The sequence below is a fragment of the Gracilinanus agilis genome, chromosome 2 (assembly GCF_016433145.1).
Source record: "Gracilinanus agilis isolate LMUSP501 chromosome 2, AgileGrace, whole genome shotgun sequence".
Lineage (NCBI taxonomy): Eukaryota > Metazoa > Chordata > Mammalia > Didelphimorphia > Didelphidae > Gracilinanus > Gracilinanus agilis.
The window spans coordinates 484,438,230-484,453,625 of NC_058131.1; the positions used below are offsets into that span (position 1 = coordinate 484,438,230).

The following is a 15,396-nucleotide window of genomic DNA, read 5'->3' on the forward strand; positions in this document are numbered from 1 at the left end:
ACTTCCTTTGCCAGGTATTTTTTCAACAACCGGCTCTTTAATGACCATTCTAGAATTTCCCCAAGAATTGTAATCAATCCTACCAGCCTATGGTTTACAGACATTGTTCTCTTCTGCCTGATGTCTAAGTGGGAAAACACAGGATAGATCAGCCTCCTCAAATCTTTAATAGTCAAACCAAACACTTCTCCCTCTTCCCAGTTTCCTCAGAATTTTCCTCAGAGTGTTCCTGACTTCTATAGTGGATTCTTGGTCTGAAGATATAGTGGCAAGTCTGGAGTCCCATAAATTAATGTTTCCATGTCTTGAGAGAGTCTTCTCTCAGCTCTTTCCCACTCTTTCCCCTCAGATCCCAGGTAAAATCATGGACCAGCTGTTGCGATTTGTTTACCTAGTTTTTGACTCTGCCCTACTTTGCTCTCCAGCATCCTTGTGCTTCCCTAACTTGACTGCTCACCTGACTGCCAAACCACACATCTCTACCCTGACTCCCAGTTTCTGTGAACCCACTAAGTTTAGTACACCTTTATTTTCTTCTTGCCATTATCTTGGGTTTCCCAATTCTGGCCTCTCTCCTTACCTGCAAAATATATGCTATCCACAGTCCTCACATCTCATACACATACCCATATAATCTAGGGAAATCAAAGAGGTGCACAGAGAACTGCTTTATTTCTTATGAGGTTTACATAACCATAGCACAGAGCAGAGACCAAAGATCTACTTTATCAGTAGAATAAGTGGATGAGGACAAAAAGGTGGATACACTCATCAAGTTACAAGGCACACAGGGTAGGGAGGGAGAAAATTTCTGGAAATCTATAGCTTCTCTAATTGCTGTGTGCATGAATGAGCAAGGATCAAGGGGGAAAGCTATAGTAGCTGGAAGCAGAGGCAGGATCATGTGCAAGAGGGTACCAGAACCTGGTCTATCTCATATCCATTGCTCTTGGGTGGGGCCATAGCTCTCAAAGTCAGGTGTATAGATGTATAAGAAGGAAAAAGTGGAAGAGACAAAGAGAGGAAGGAATGGTCAGGGAGACAGAGAAAAGGAGAAAAGAGAGGGGGAAAGAGGGAACTGAAAAAGCCATCTCTTGAAAAACTACCATCCTGCCTAAAATTCCACTATTGGAAAGTCATTTCTTTGAGTAAATTTTGCTTTCCTTCTGCCTCTGAAAAGAGAAATAACAGTTCAATTTTCAAAATCTGGTGTATTGGACCACATGCCTCCAAGATAAGAAAATGGAGAAAAGTCACTGATTAAGCAGTTGTTTGTAAGGGGAGGAGACAATTGGTTTGGCATACAGAAAGTATGTGTGTGGGACAGATGGGACACAGAAAGGAAAGGGGGAAAGAGCTAGAGATAATTTGCCAACTTCCCAAATGAACTGAGGCCTGGCATTCTCAGAAGGATGGACATCCATAGGGAAAGGCAACATAGACAGGAATGAATGGAAAGAGGGAGCACTGTGTCTGCCATAGCTCGGAGCTCCTAAAGCCCTGCCTCTTAGGCATCTTCTATCCCTTCCTAATAACCTTTATTGAGAGGTGGAAGGTTGGATAGGAGCAGCCATAATCATGGGGAAAAGTTCTTTCCCATTCTTTGTTTGTAGAAGTGGGGAAGGGAAGACAGACTAGGAACTGGGTTATAGTCCCACTCTTCACTCTCACAGGCTCTCCAGGTATCATGAAAGAACAAAGGACCTGAAGCAGAGAAAGAGAGAAAGGAAAGAGGAGGAGAGACTTGGAAATCTAAGCAATATCAGAGAGAGAGAGAGAGACAGAGAGGCAGAGACAGAAACAGAGACAGACCGAAGGACAGAGAGTGCATGTTGGCCAGTAAGAAGGGAAGATGTATTCATGATGTAGAGAGTGGACTTGGAGTATGAGGACCTCCTACTCTCCATTCCAACCACGGCTCATGGCCTGGACCACAGCTCCATAGAGTTGTGTCCATGCCTCCTTCATGGTTACAGTGAATGTGGGTCCCAAGCACTGTTCCAGCATGTAGAGTAAGGACTCACCCACCGTCTGCAAAAGAAAACATCAAAATAGTATTTAGGGCATTGGAAGTACACTCTAGACTTCAGAAACCCTCTTCTTCCCAGCCCCATGAGTTAGGTAGGGGCAGAAATTATCTCCTATCGACACATAAAGAAATCAATGTCCAGTTAATTATATGGTGCTAGGTATCATCAGAGCTGAGACTAAAATCTTTATTTACTCTTGAGTATGTGCGTATATACACATCTGTCTGTCTAGCTGTTTCCTATTTCTACAAATAAACAGTAAGTGTGAAGGGCATGTCCCATTCATGTCGCAGCTTGTGGTACAGTAGAGTCAGGAAGACCTGAGTTCAAATCCAGCCTCAGATATTTAGTAGCTGTGTCATCCTGGGCAAGCTACTTTCTCTGTTTTCCTCAGTTTCTTCAGTAGTAAAATAGGGATAATAATAGTTTTCAGGGTTATAAAAGATCAAATGAGATATTTGGGAAAAAAATGCTTAGCAATCCTTGACGTGCAGTAGTTCTTATTCCAATGAAGGGGACAAGGGTTCTTTTCCCATGTACATGAGCCCCCATGACATGATGATAGGGAGAGATAGGGAATTTGATGGACCACATCCTAATTAGCTATTTACAAATTAGAGAAGTCATAGGATGCTCAAGGGAGAAGCTGAATAATTGCTTCCAAAAGTGTATGTAAGTACCTGATCCAGGTCTTTCGATATCTTTGTCAACTTAATTGGTTATGATGCTAGCCTAATCAATAAACTGATATTCTTACCACTCCAAAAAAAATAACTGTTTCTCTTCCTTTCTCCCTGGTATCACTCAAGACAAGCCTTTAAGAGTGATAAAACAAGAACTGGGACTCTCCATTCATTTCACCAACTATTTACTTTTGACTTATTATATACTGCACGCTATATCCTATAGAACATTGGCTTTGGGAATACATCTCATTCCTAGACCAGTAATGGTGAACCTTTTAGAGAAGGAGTGCCAGGTCCCACCCCCATCCCAACCCCCCAGACCTAGTGCCATGCCCTGCCCCCAGAGACCAAGTGCCCCTCCCTCACACCAAGTGCCAAGGGTACCCTGCCCCCCTTTACCCCACACAGGGGAGGGAGAAAGAGCAAGAGGAGGCAATGTGAGGAATGTCCTCAGCAAATGTAGAGAGGGAGAGGGGAACAGCTCCACCAGAGTCCCTCTGCCTTTCTAGTAACAAACTGGGGAAGGGGAGTAGGCACATGCCCACAGAGAGTACTCTACATGCCATCTTTGGCGGCTCACCATCACTGTCCTAGACCTTTGGTTTTGAACACTTACTTGCTGAGATGGCCTGAATCACTTATTGGAAATTTTCTTTATCCTCTCACTTCAGGGGTTAAACAAAAAGAGTGTAAATTCATTGTATGAACCAACAGAAAGTTGTTAGGGTACTGTAGCACCTTTCAAGAGCCCTCAGAGTAGGAATAGTGTCCTAGCACTACCAAGAATAGCTAAACAGTGTAGTGGAGAGAGTGTTGGACCTGGAGTCAGGAAGTTTGTTGTAGTTCAGTCATTTCAGTCATGTGGTCCAACTCTCCCTGACACCATCTGGGATTTTTTTTGGCAAAGACACTAGAGTGGTTTGCCATTTCCTTCTTCAGTTCATTTTACAGATAAAGACACTGAAGCAAATATCCCTGAACAACTTACCCAAGGGGGAACACAATTAGTAAGTGTCTGAGGCTGAATTTGAACTCGAGTCTTCCTGACTCTAGGTCTAGTACTCTATTGATTTTGTCATGTAGCTGCTCCTGGAGTCTGGAAGACCTGAAATTCAAGTCCAACCTCAGACATTTACCAGATATATGACGCAGAGCAAGTCACTTAACTTCTGTTTGCCTCAGTTTCCTGATCTCTTTAGTAGGCATAATAATAGCATCTACCTTCCAGGATTATTATGAGGATCAAATAAGATAATCATTGTAAAGTACTTAGCACTGTGCCTGACATGTAGTAAGTATTACCTATCTTTCTTTCTACTTTTCTGTCTACTTATCTTTCTTAGGTATTAATATTATCCAAATGCAATGATCCAGGACAATCCAGAGGAACTTATGAGAAAGAATGTCATCCACATCCAGAGAAAGAACTGTGAGAGCAGAAACGCAGAAGAAAAACACATGATCCATCATTTGGTTCAGTGGGGATATGTTTAGGGTTTTGACGTTAAATGATCACTCTATTGCAAATATGAATAACATGGCAATAGGTTTTGAACAACAATATATATATAACCCAGTGGAACTGCTTGTCAGCTCCAGGAGGGGGGAGGTAGGAGGGGAGGGGAAAATCATGAATCATGTAACCATGAAAAAATATTTTAAATAAATAAATAAAAATATTATCCAAAGCTCAGTTCAAATGCTATCATTTGCATGAGACTTCCTGTGCCCTCACCAACTTCTTCTTTTTTTTTTTAATTTTTAAATTGTTTTATTGTCACACAAAACCTACTTCTATATTGGTCACTGTTGTAAAAGCACACTCACACATAACCAAACCCCCAAAATAAGACCAAAGATACACTGATGTGAAAGATGACTCCAATAGTTCTTTCTCTGGATTCCTCACCAACTTCTATTGGCCACTCCACAAAAAAAAAAAAAAAAAAAATGTACCTTCTATCTTTCTTTTACATACTTATGTGTCTACTTGTTGTCTCCCCCTATAGAACAGAAGTTTCTTTTTTTTTTTTTAAACCCTTGCCTTCCGTCTTAGAATTAATTCTGTGTATTGATTCTAAGGCAGAAGAGCAGTAAGGGATAGGCAATGAGGGTTAAGTGACTTGCCTAGGGTCACACAGCTAGGAAGTGTCTGAGGCCAGATCTGAACCTAGGACCTCCCATCTCTGAGTCTGGCTCTCGATTCACTGAGCCATCCAATTTGCCCCCCAGAAGTTTCTTAAGGACAGGATCTATTTTATTTTTTCTCTTCAATAACCAGAGTGCCTGGCACAGAGCAGAGACTTCATGAGCTCCTTGGTTACCAGTTCAATAAGACAGCTGGTGGAAGAAAGGGAACTAGATGGGGGGAGGTACGAAATGGGGTTAAGGTTGGCCCTAGATGCCCAGGGCAGAAGGAGCCGCCTTACCGAGAAGGAACTGAGCTTCACACCAACTGCTTTGTGCTTCTTGCCCAGATTGGTGAGATATTCCTCCAAGGACGACAAGTTCTCCACATGGGTCACTGCCGCATCGATCACCAACATCACCTGTCAGAGGACCAGGGGAGAAAGAGCTATACTTAGGAAAACAAAGCTGGTCATCCCCTCAGCTGCCAGCAGTGATGGGATGCTTTTATGGAGTCTAGAGTGGGAGAGGGGAAAATGAGACCCCCAAATGCTTCCTTTTTAGCAGCAGAAGCTCTCAAATGCAGGTAGGATAATGAATAAAGTACTAGGTCTGCATGCCCTAGCTGTGTGCCTAGCTCTTACTTTTCTTCTTCCTTGGAACCAAAACTCAGTGCCAGTTCTAAGACACAAGGTTTCAAAATAAATAAAGTGCTGGGTCTGGAGTCAGGAAGATTTGAATTCAAATTTGACTGCAGATATTTCCCAGCTGTGGGACCCTGGACAAGTCATTTAACTTATATTTCCTAAACTGGAAAACGGGGGTCATAACAGCAATCATTTCTCACTGTTGTTGTAAGGAAAAAATCAGATATCTGTAAAGCACTTAGCACAGTATTTGGTACATAGGAGGCACTTAATAAATGTCTGTTTCCTTCCTTCCTTCAAACCCTGAGCCTCTGAAGAAATGCTGAGATACAAATATATCTACTAGGGAACCTGAGATAAGATAGTTTAGAACCACATTGCTGTCCAAAAGGGTTCTAGTATATCCTTCATGGAGTCCTAGAAGGAGCCATCCATTTGGGATATTTGACTGAACCTGCCCTGTCAGCAAAGGATCAGTTTCTGCTCAGATGGCTGGGCTGAACTGGGGAGCCAGATCTTAAGTCTGAAACTAATTGAGCTGGTTCATACCCATTGTAATATTGGACGATCAAGGCCTCTGCCACTCACTCTTATCACTATCTTTACCTGTTGGCAAATCCCAAAGCTGGCCTAAGGCAAAGGCAAGGCTGTTTCACTCTGTCAACAGCCCTGTATCTTGTGGGGTTTCTTAGATACATGATGAAAAACATGTCCTATAGCTCTAAATATCTCTCCAAAGCCAAAGCCAGTGAGTGGCACAAGAGAATCCAGATTAAGGAAATGCCTCTTCCCTGAAGATCTCAAAGCATTCAATCAGTCTCATCTGGCACTGAACTGAAGTACAGGGAAACTGAGACCCAGTGAAATGAACCACTTTGCCCCAAAGTGGAAATGGAGATAGAAATGGAATGGAGTTCCATCCCCTATACCACACTCAGAGAGTTGGCTATTCACTGGGGTCAGTAGGATATCACCCCTGACCTTATGGAGATGGAAACTCATTGCCAAATGTTTGGGAGAGAGACTGCTGGCCTTCAAGAGGGAAAGGCTGAACTTCTTCCCCATAGTGAGGGAAGACAGAGAGAAAGAAAAAACTCCCAAGGGTACATGGCGGGCCCAGCCAAGAGTTTGTCTCTCCTGAACTAGAAAACATTTTTAGAGCCTAAAAGGGAATGTCCCTCTTCCTGTGTCCCTGGTTCTCCCTGGGGAATGATGGAGCAACACTCTAGGGTCTCAAGTTTCCATAGACCTCTCTTCACCCCTAGTAGGGAGAAAAGGACTTGACCTCCCCAACCCTCATCTTTCTTCCCTTTGCCTCTTACTTTACGGATGTGATCCAGGAACTCAGGAGAAGAAAGGCAGTCCTGAGGGCTGGAGAACTGCCGGCAGTTATACTGAAAGAGGGGCAGTAGGTCTGGTTCCAAGTCAAACAACCTGCAACAAATAAGGATCACAGCTCTGTAATTTCTCTGAGTCTCAGTTTCCTTATCTGTAAAATGGAGATACTTATACAGGCAGTGAGGTAGTACAGTGGATAGAGCACTTGGAGTCAGGAAAGCTCAACTTCCTGACACTTATTAGCTGTGTGACCCTGGACAAATCACTTAACCCTGTTTGCCTCAGTTTCCTAATCTGTCAAGTGATCTCAAAAAGGAAATAGCAAACCACTCAATATCTTTGCCAAGAAAAGTCCATATGGGGACACAAAGAGTTGGATAGGACTGAAATGACAGAACAACATATTCCCTACATCATGGGGCTCATAAAATCACATATTTAGATCTGAAAGGGACATTAGACATCACCTGATATCCCTTCATGATATCCCTTCATGATATCCCAAAGACAGAAAAAGAGAGGCTCAGAATGGTTAACCACCTTGCCAAGAGTCACATAAATAGTTGTAGAGAGGGGATTTGAACCCAGGTCCTCTGACTCCAAATCCAATGCTTGTTCAATATTCCATACTGCACAAAAGAGACTGACAGTTATTATGCTCCCTTAATATATATTGCATATATAACTACTATAGTCCTAAAATGAGGAGGCAGAATTGCAATTTAAAAATTCCCAAGCTCAAAAGTGAATTCTTATCTCTGGTAATACTGAAAAGTTATTAGAAGGATGAAGTCAGAGAATGGATGTGGGAAATCCTTACAGCACTCTCATGTTTGACCTAAGATCCATTGTCTTTTAATGTCGTCATTATTTATACTATAAAGGCTTTTCTTTTGCTAATCACACACACACACACACACACACACACACACACACACACACACACACACACACACACACACCTTCATTGCAATTCAGAAAGACCTGAGTTCAAATCCTGCCTCAGACACTTCCTAGCTGACCCTGAGAAAGTCAGATATCTTTACTGAACTTCTGATACCTCATCTGCAAAATGAGGGGTCTGGGGACAGCTAGGTGACTCAGTGAATAGAGCACCAGGCCTGGAGTCTAGAGGTCCTGGATTCAAATTTGACCTCAGATACTTCCTAGCTGTGTGACTCTGGGCAAGTCACTTAACTCTGTTTGCCTAGCCCTTGCCCTTTTGTTTTAGAGTTGTTACTGAAACAAAAAGTAAGGCTTTTTAAAAATGAGGAGACTAGACCTGATGGCCTCTAAGTTCCCTTCTAGCTCTAAATCTAAGGTCTTATAATCTCTACCTCCTCATCCTTTGGATACTAGCAGTTAAGGAGATTCCCAAATAAGATATCACCACATTCCCCCAAAAAAATGTCCTGAGGAACCATTCCTCTGAATGATTCCATGGTTCAGCTGTCCCCTTAGTGTTCCTTACCTCCCTTCTGAAAGTAAAGAGGAGTGGTGAGTTGTCTTTTTCCATGGTTTATTTTTAGGAACTCCTCCATTGCTAACTACACTGCATTCATTCTTAGACTCTCGTGGTTTTGACTTTTTCCTAAGGTTCTCAAAGCACCCAAGCCTTATCTGAATGAAAAGCATTATTCTTTCTCTACCTGTGATGAAGGGAAACTGATGCCCAGCAAAAGGAAATTGCCTACCCCATCATTATACCACTCAGATGTGCTCTAGGTCTCCTCTCCTGAAATCCTTTAAGCAGTTTATATTTTCCACTCTCCATGCATCGTCCCTTCTCCCCCTAATTGGCAAAAAGAGTCTGCAACCTATGAGGATCCTATGAGGGATGTGGCAGGGAGAAATGACACCCAAAATGTTTGTTTGCATTAGCAGAGTCCCTAAAGTCCTAAGTCATTTGTAGAAATGGGGAGGCCAAGACAACTTCTCTCATTGCAGAATCTCAGAACCTGACATAGCTTAGGGACCACACTGCTACCTCCAAAAGCTGACAGTCTTTCCTTCAGTGTGGAGGTCTAAGAAAGAGTCTAAGACTAAGATAGCGGCTTATTTGTGGTGGGAAAAAAATTGGAAAACGAGGGGGCGTTCCTTGATTGGGGAATATCTGAACAATATCTGTGGCATATATGATGGTGATGGCATACTACTGTGCTTGCTATAAGGAATGATGAACTGCTTGATTTCTATATAATCTGGAAAGACCTACATGAACTTGAGCAGAGTGAAATGAGAAGAACCAGGAGAACGTTGTACACAGAAATTGAAACATTGTGGCATAATCAAATGTAATAGACTTTTCTATTAGCAGCAATGAAATGACCCAGGACAATCCAGAGGAACTTATGAGAAAGAACACTGTCCATATCCAGAGAAAGAACTGTGGGAGTAGAAATGCAGAAGGAAAAATATATGATTGATCACATGGGTTGATGGGGACATGATTGGGGGTTTGGGTTTTAAAAGATCACTCTATTACAAATATGAATAATATGGAAATGGGTTTTGAACAATAACACATATATAATCCAGTGGAACTGCTTGTCAGCTCTGGGAGGAGGGAGGGAAGAGTAGAGGGAGAGAAAATGAATCATGTAACCATGGAAAAATATTCTAAATTAATTAATATAATTTTTAAAAGACACCTGGCTTATCTTAGATACCTCATCTTCCTAGTTTTCTCATCCTGTCTTGAAAAATAAGTGATCTTATCTGAAGTAAAGTGAGAAAAGCATCATCCTTGACTCAGAATCCATGGGGAATGGAAAAAAGAGACTAGGCTTTTAACATCTGTCATCTTTAGTTTAAGGTGATCCCTAACTTCACCCAGCAGCCTAAAATGCCCAAGATTTACATGAACATAATTATCATCATAGCTTTTAGCTCACTCCTTAAAGTTTAAAAAGTTTTATATATGATATTTCATTAGATTCTTAACCAGTCTGTAGGGCAAGAAATGCACTGTTAACCTCATTTTTCAGATGAGGAACCTAAGGCTGAGAAATTGAGACTTGCCCAAGGTCTTACAACTAGTTAATGTCAGAGCCAACACTTGAACTGATGTCATCAGCTTGCAGTCCAGTGTTCTTTCCATTTTCATGGAGGAGCAGTGGCAATGAGAGTCCATACCATCAAGATAATGCCATTCTAAAAACTCATCTGCCAGGGACAATCCATTTTCTGGGAAAATACTGCTTTTCGTCACTGAAACTTATCCCCTTCCTTTCAGAGCAGAGACCTAAAGGAAACAGGATGAGCAAAAACCCTCTTCCCCAGGATGACACTATTTGCTGTCCTGAAGCTATGAGTATGTACCACAAATTTCACAAGTTTTCTTTCCAAACCCCAAGCAAATCCTATCCCCAACAAGGCAAACACAGCCAAGCTTTTATATATAGTTCTGTAGAGTTCTGAATTCTCTGTTTATCATTTGTTTGACCTTTTGGGTTACCTGCTTCTCTCCAGGAGCTCTCTGAGCAGCTCATCCATCTCCTTCCAGGAGGAGCCAGACACACTAAGAGCCCTTGGCTACAGCTCAGGCTCTGCTATGCCTAGAGACATAGTAGTGGGAGTGGGGGAAGAGAAGGGAGTGCTTAGGGGTGGTGGCCTCCAAATTATCTCTTCTCAAAGAATCTGATTTTCCAGAAGAATCCTGGAACTGAAAATGTAGCAAGGACTTGAGATTTAGTTCATTTTCACTTTTCTTCCCCATCCTTGGAAGTAAGAGAGTTCATTTTTCCCAGATCCCTTGTTTGAGAGATGAAGTATTCCTCCAGTGGGAACATATCTTCATTGGTGCAGAGGAGAAAATGAAATATATATATATATATACATATATATATATATATATATATATATTTGGATTTGGAGTGAGAGCCCCTTGGCTTGAATTTTGGCTTTGCAATTTACCAGTTCAGAGATCTTGGATAAGTCTTATCACTTTAAAGAGCCTCAGTTTCCTCACCTGTAAAATGAGCTTAGCCTGGATGATCCCTAAGGACCCTTTCTAGCTCTGGTTTATATGATCCTCCAGTGAGAGAGTCTCATTTCTCTAGAGATGTGCCCCAGTCGCTTTCCTGCCAACAGTGATATGGGCACTAAAATGCCCTATAAAACTCCTACCCAAACAGTAAACAACTCTGCCCCCAAACTTCATCTCTCACCCTCCTTTCTACCCTCTCCTTGAATTCTACCCTCACCCACCACCCACCCCAAACATTCATTTGTCTTGTCCCCTTCTCTACCCTATGTGATGCAAAAAAGTTGTCCGATTTTTTCCTCCTCTCTGAGCCCAGACTGGAATCCAGAGGGAATTAAATTCTCACTGGACCAAAGGAATCTGGATGGCAGCAGCTCCTGGCTTTCTGTCCTGTGGCCCCTCACCCTACTCATTAACTCAGAAAAGTCCTTCATTGGCCTTTGCCTTAAAAGAGTCAGTGGTTTGATGAGAGGGACGGATGGGGGGTTGGGAGGATTGGTTGACCAGCAGCTGCCTTCTTTTCGGCACCATTTCCTCTGCCCAGGGACAGAAGGTAATGAAATGATCTCCCCTGGGCCAGGGTTTGGCTTGTAGGAAGGCTGCCATGTCACAGACAATTAAGGCAATATTCAGATAAAAATGGGCAGAACAGATGATTGGGGGCAGCTCTATGAACCAAAACCCTGGCTTGGAAGACAGGCAGGGGAAGGGGGACCAAAGAAAGCACCGCACCCACTGTCATCAGGCCAGGCACACTGCTCCCCATAGGTACCACCTGTTAACAAAGTTACCCCAATGAAGGGTGAGTATAAAGCTGAGGGGCAAATCAATCCTAGGTTTTCTCCCCTCCGCAGGAGAAATAAACTGAGGAGACCCAAGGAGAGACCATATAAAACCCCTAAAGATCAAAAAGCCCGTGGCTCCACAGATCAGGATCCCACCCGGCCAGGGTTTAGGGGTGTCCATTCTCCCTCCCAACCCCATTCCGAAATAGAAAGACATGGCAGTGCTGAGATTAGCAGCTAGAGAGATGCATCATAGATTTGTGTCCACCGTTATTCTTGATTTCTCCTCCACTCTGGGGGAGCTCCCCCACCGACCCCGAGCCATTGGCCACTGACCAGTGGCTCCTGGGGGTCTTCGGGCAGTCCCTCACCTGGTAAACAAGATCATCCCGTGCTGGAGGGGATTGCTGTTCACTTTCTGCCAGCTCTCTCGGATCAGCTCCTGCTCTGGGCCCGACAGTCTCCGGGTCTCCATGGTCTGGTATCCGAAAGCTGCGAGAAGCGACCAAAGCCCAAACACCCCTCCCTGAGAAAACCCCTTCCCTCAGGGCGTGGAAAGAGACGAAGACGATTCCTTGGCAGTCTCTAGCACCCGAGCGATCTCCAAGCGCTCGGAGAGCTGCTCGGATCCTCCCAGCCCCAGGTGACTGCCACTCCTCTCAGTCCCGTGAGCCTGGACACTTTCACAGCACGTGCAATCCCACCCCCTGCCAGAGCCAGCAGGATCCTGCCTCCTGGCTTCACTTGGGTGGGTTTAGATAGCCCAGCTTCCCGAGCCGGAGCTCCTGGAGGCCAACAGAGAGCAAGAGAGGCACTCCATCCCGCGCCTTGCCGATGCGCTCTGGAACAGGGGCTGTCTCCCCACTTCAACAACTGCCCCCCTGTTATTGGCTGAAGATGACTTCCTGTCTCCCTCTGGTGCTCTACCCCACTGCAGCTCCCTGGCTCTGCTGACCCCCTGGTCGTGTCTGCCTCAGTGCCCACCGCCCACATCAGGCACTGCAAGGGACACCTGCGGCTGCTCTCCCTTCACTCCAGGAGCATCCCCTACCCCCACCCCACCCCCCACCTCAATTTGGTGTTCTTAAAGCCACAGCGTTCCCCTTTTCACTTCCATCGGGGTTCTTAAAGTGACAGTTTTCAAACTCTGCTAATCTCCTCCTACCCTCTCTTCCCCATCCTACTTGGCCTAGCTGGATAGGATACTGCATTCCACACAGGGTATTTTTTTAGAGTGCCCTGAGGATAAGAAATGGTTTGACAAGTGAGCTCTAATTACATTTCACGTGCCCCCACCATAGTGTGGGGTCAGTCACTTTCCCGGAGGTTTGACTGCCCCCTGATGCTTGTAAGGATGCAGTGGCTCTCCTCCTCCTTGGGAAAGTTCTTTGTGGTCCAGACATAGAGTCTCTTCCATGTCATAATCTTAATCATAAACCCAGCAACTAGGTGGCTTAGTGGATTGAGAGCCAGACCTAGAGATGGAAGGTCCTGGGTTTCAATTTTGTCTCAGAAACTTCCTACCTGTGGGACCCTGGGCAAGTCACTTAACCCCCATTGCCTAGTCTTTACCACTCCTGTATTGATTCTTAGATGGAAGGTAAGGGGGTTTTGTGGTTAGTTTTTAAAATTCTAGATGTATGGGAAATTGGTTACATTGCCTAGAGTGGCATGAACAGATCATAACATTTTCTTTCTGTCATATGCTGACCTAGATTAATTATATGCCAGGTTACCAAATCAGAGCCCCTTGAATTTAAAGGGACCACAGAATTCAAAGAGTTGGAAGAGACCTCAAGAGTATAAGCTAATCAGATCTCTTGTCTAATGGGATGAGCCTTTAATATGTCCAACAAGTGATCAAACCTCTATCTCCATGTTGGCAAACCTATGGTACACATGCCAGAGGAGGCTGCTCCCTTCCCCCTCTCCCCTGTGCCTGAGGACATTTTTTCACATTACCCATCTCTCTGCCCAGCAGCCCAATGGGAGTGCTTCCTCCGTTCCCTGTCTGGGGTAAGAGGGAAAACTCACATGCAACCTAAGGTTTGCAGTTTGGGCACTTGGTCTCTAAAAGCTTTGCCATCACTTCATCTATCTGAACACATCTAGCAACAGTGAATATGAATTCAAGAATTTAATAAGACATGCCATTCAGTCGTCATGCAGTTCAAGAATCATTGGCTATATTTTAAGAGTCATACTCTATATTTTCCATATCTGTCTCACTGTATCTTCCACTCATTGAAAGTTTTGTCCTCTGGAGTCATGCAAAATAAATCTGATTTTTAACATAACATTTAATGTTATTCAACTATTTAAAGACCATTCTTTTCTCCAGAATATAAAGCCCCAATTCCTTCAAAAGTTCTTTCTATATGGTTTTGAGTTCCCTTCCTAGATAGTTCCTTCTGACAATTATATCTTATTAATTTTTCTCCTAAAATGTGCCACTCACAATATTCTAGATGCATGGTCTGCCCATTACCAAACACATTAGGACTATCACCTTTATTCCAGACACCATATTTTTATTAATGCAGTCTAAGTCTAGAACTGAAATGAGAGAGTTAGGAAAGATGGTATAGTGGATAGAACCAAACTAGGAGTCAGAAAGACTTGAGTTCCTCTGGCAAATTCAGGCTGCCTGTGTCACCCTGGATAAGTCAGCTTCTGTATGCTTAGGTAACTAAGACTCTATGTTGAAAAGTAGTTGTAAATCTAGTTTGATAGAAGTTCCCTCACCAGGAATTTCTTATATCAATGTAATTATAAGGTCGGGCTAGGAAAAAAAAAAACTGTAACAGGTTTTTGGCTCACATATCATACTGTCCTTTCAATAGTATATAAACTTGTTGGACAAATCTGTTACATTTAGAGATCCAGCCCTTCAGTTAACATAGCATCCTCCCTACCCCACCTCCAACTCACTCCCCTAACTCATACTGTCACAGGCAACTTGGGTCTTCAGAAGGGCTGTTGCTATGACCCAGGTTTCTTAGGATAATCCCATGGATAGCAATCTTCCTAACATTGTGGCTCACAAGACCCTACCAGCCTGCTTCCCATTTAACGATTAGTCAATGGCTTCAGTTCTTAGCAAAGTCATTATAGCATAATGAAAGCAATAGTCAGAAAGTATCCCACCCCTTAAACCTGAGCCAAGCTCTATCACTATACCCAGAGTACGTAAGGAGAAAGGCAGGCATACAATAGTGACAAGGCAAATGTGTAGGGAACTTCAGATCTTATTTCTTCTTTATTATTTCTTTAATTAATTAATTATTCTAAACTATTTTATTTCTTCTTCTGTCAGATCCCCCATGAGGTGTGCTGTCAGAAGTATCATAGTGGTGGAAGAGTCAGTGACTCTCAGCTGGGACAGCTGCTTGAAGGACAGGACTTCTCAGCTGGATGGATCAATTGTCAATCTGCTGCTAGTGCCAGGTTGGACTAGGCTGGTCATTTTGCCACTGGGATGCTACCAGCCTGGGCTAGGCAGGTCTCTTAGCTGCTGGTCTCTTTACAGGTATGGTCTCTCTGCTGGATAAGTTGATGGGGCGTACACCCTGAGACAAGCTTTTCAATGGGCACCCACAGTCTTCACCATCTCCAACCTCTGGCTCAGCTGGGTATCGCAGCATCATTTTTAGCAAGGGCAATGATCCTTAGTTGCAGAAGCATTTTTTTCATTAGGCAGGGACTGTCTTTGCTTTTATTTTGTATTTGAATCCCTAATGCTTAGCACAGTGCCTGACACGGAGAAAGCATTTAAGGTTTATTGAAAGACTCTGATTC

At 43.5% G+C, this 15,396-nt stretch overlaps 1 protein-coding gene across 1 annotated transcript; it reads right to left on the reverse strand.

The window, feature by feature from the left end:
- Nucleotides 1-1,804: 1,804 nt before the first annotated feature.
- NGB (neuroglobin) lies at nt 1,805-12,073 on the reverse strand. Its single transcript, XM_044662107.1, has 4 exons — nt 11,970-12,073; nt 6,813-6,924; nt 5,146-5,265; nt 1,805-2,031 (listed from the first exon to the last, which is right to left on the reverse strand). Exons 1-4 carry the CDS (start codon nt 12,071-12,073, stop codon nt 1,897-1,899), a joined length of 471 nt encoding a protein of 156 aa, XP_044518042.1. The 3' UTR covers nt 1,805-1,896.
- Nucleotides 12,074-15,396: the final 3,323 nt, after the last annotated feature.

Excerpts from the sequence above, each read along its gene's own strand:
- NGB (XM_044662107.1), bottom strand. The coding sequence starts at position 12,073 with ATGGAGACCCGGAGACTGTCGGGCCCAGAGCAGGAGCTGATCCGAGAG. Across the intron at positions 6,925-11,969 it reads GGGATGATCTTGTTTACCAG|GTTGTTTGACTTGGAACCAG; the intron begins GTGAGGGACTGC and ends TATTTGTTGCAG. Across the intron at positions 2,032-5,145 it reads TGAAGCTCAGTTCCTTCTCG|ACGGTGGGTGAGTCCTTACT; the intron begins GTAAGGCGGCTC and ends TTTCTTTTGCAG.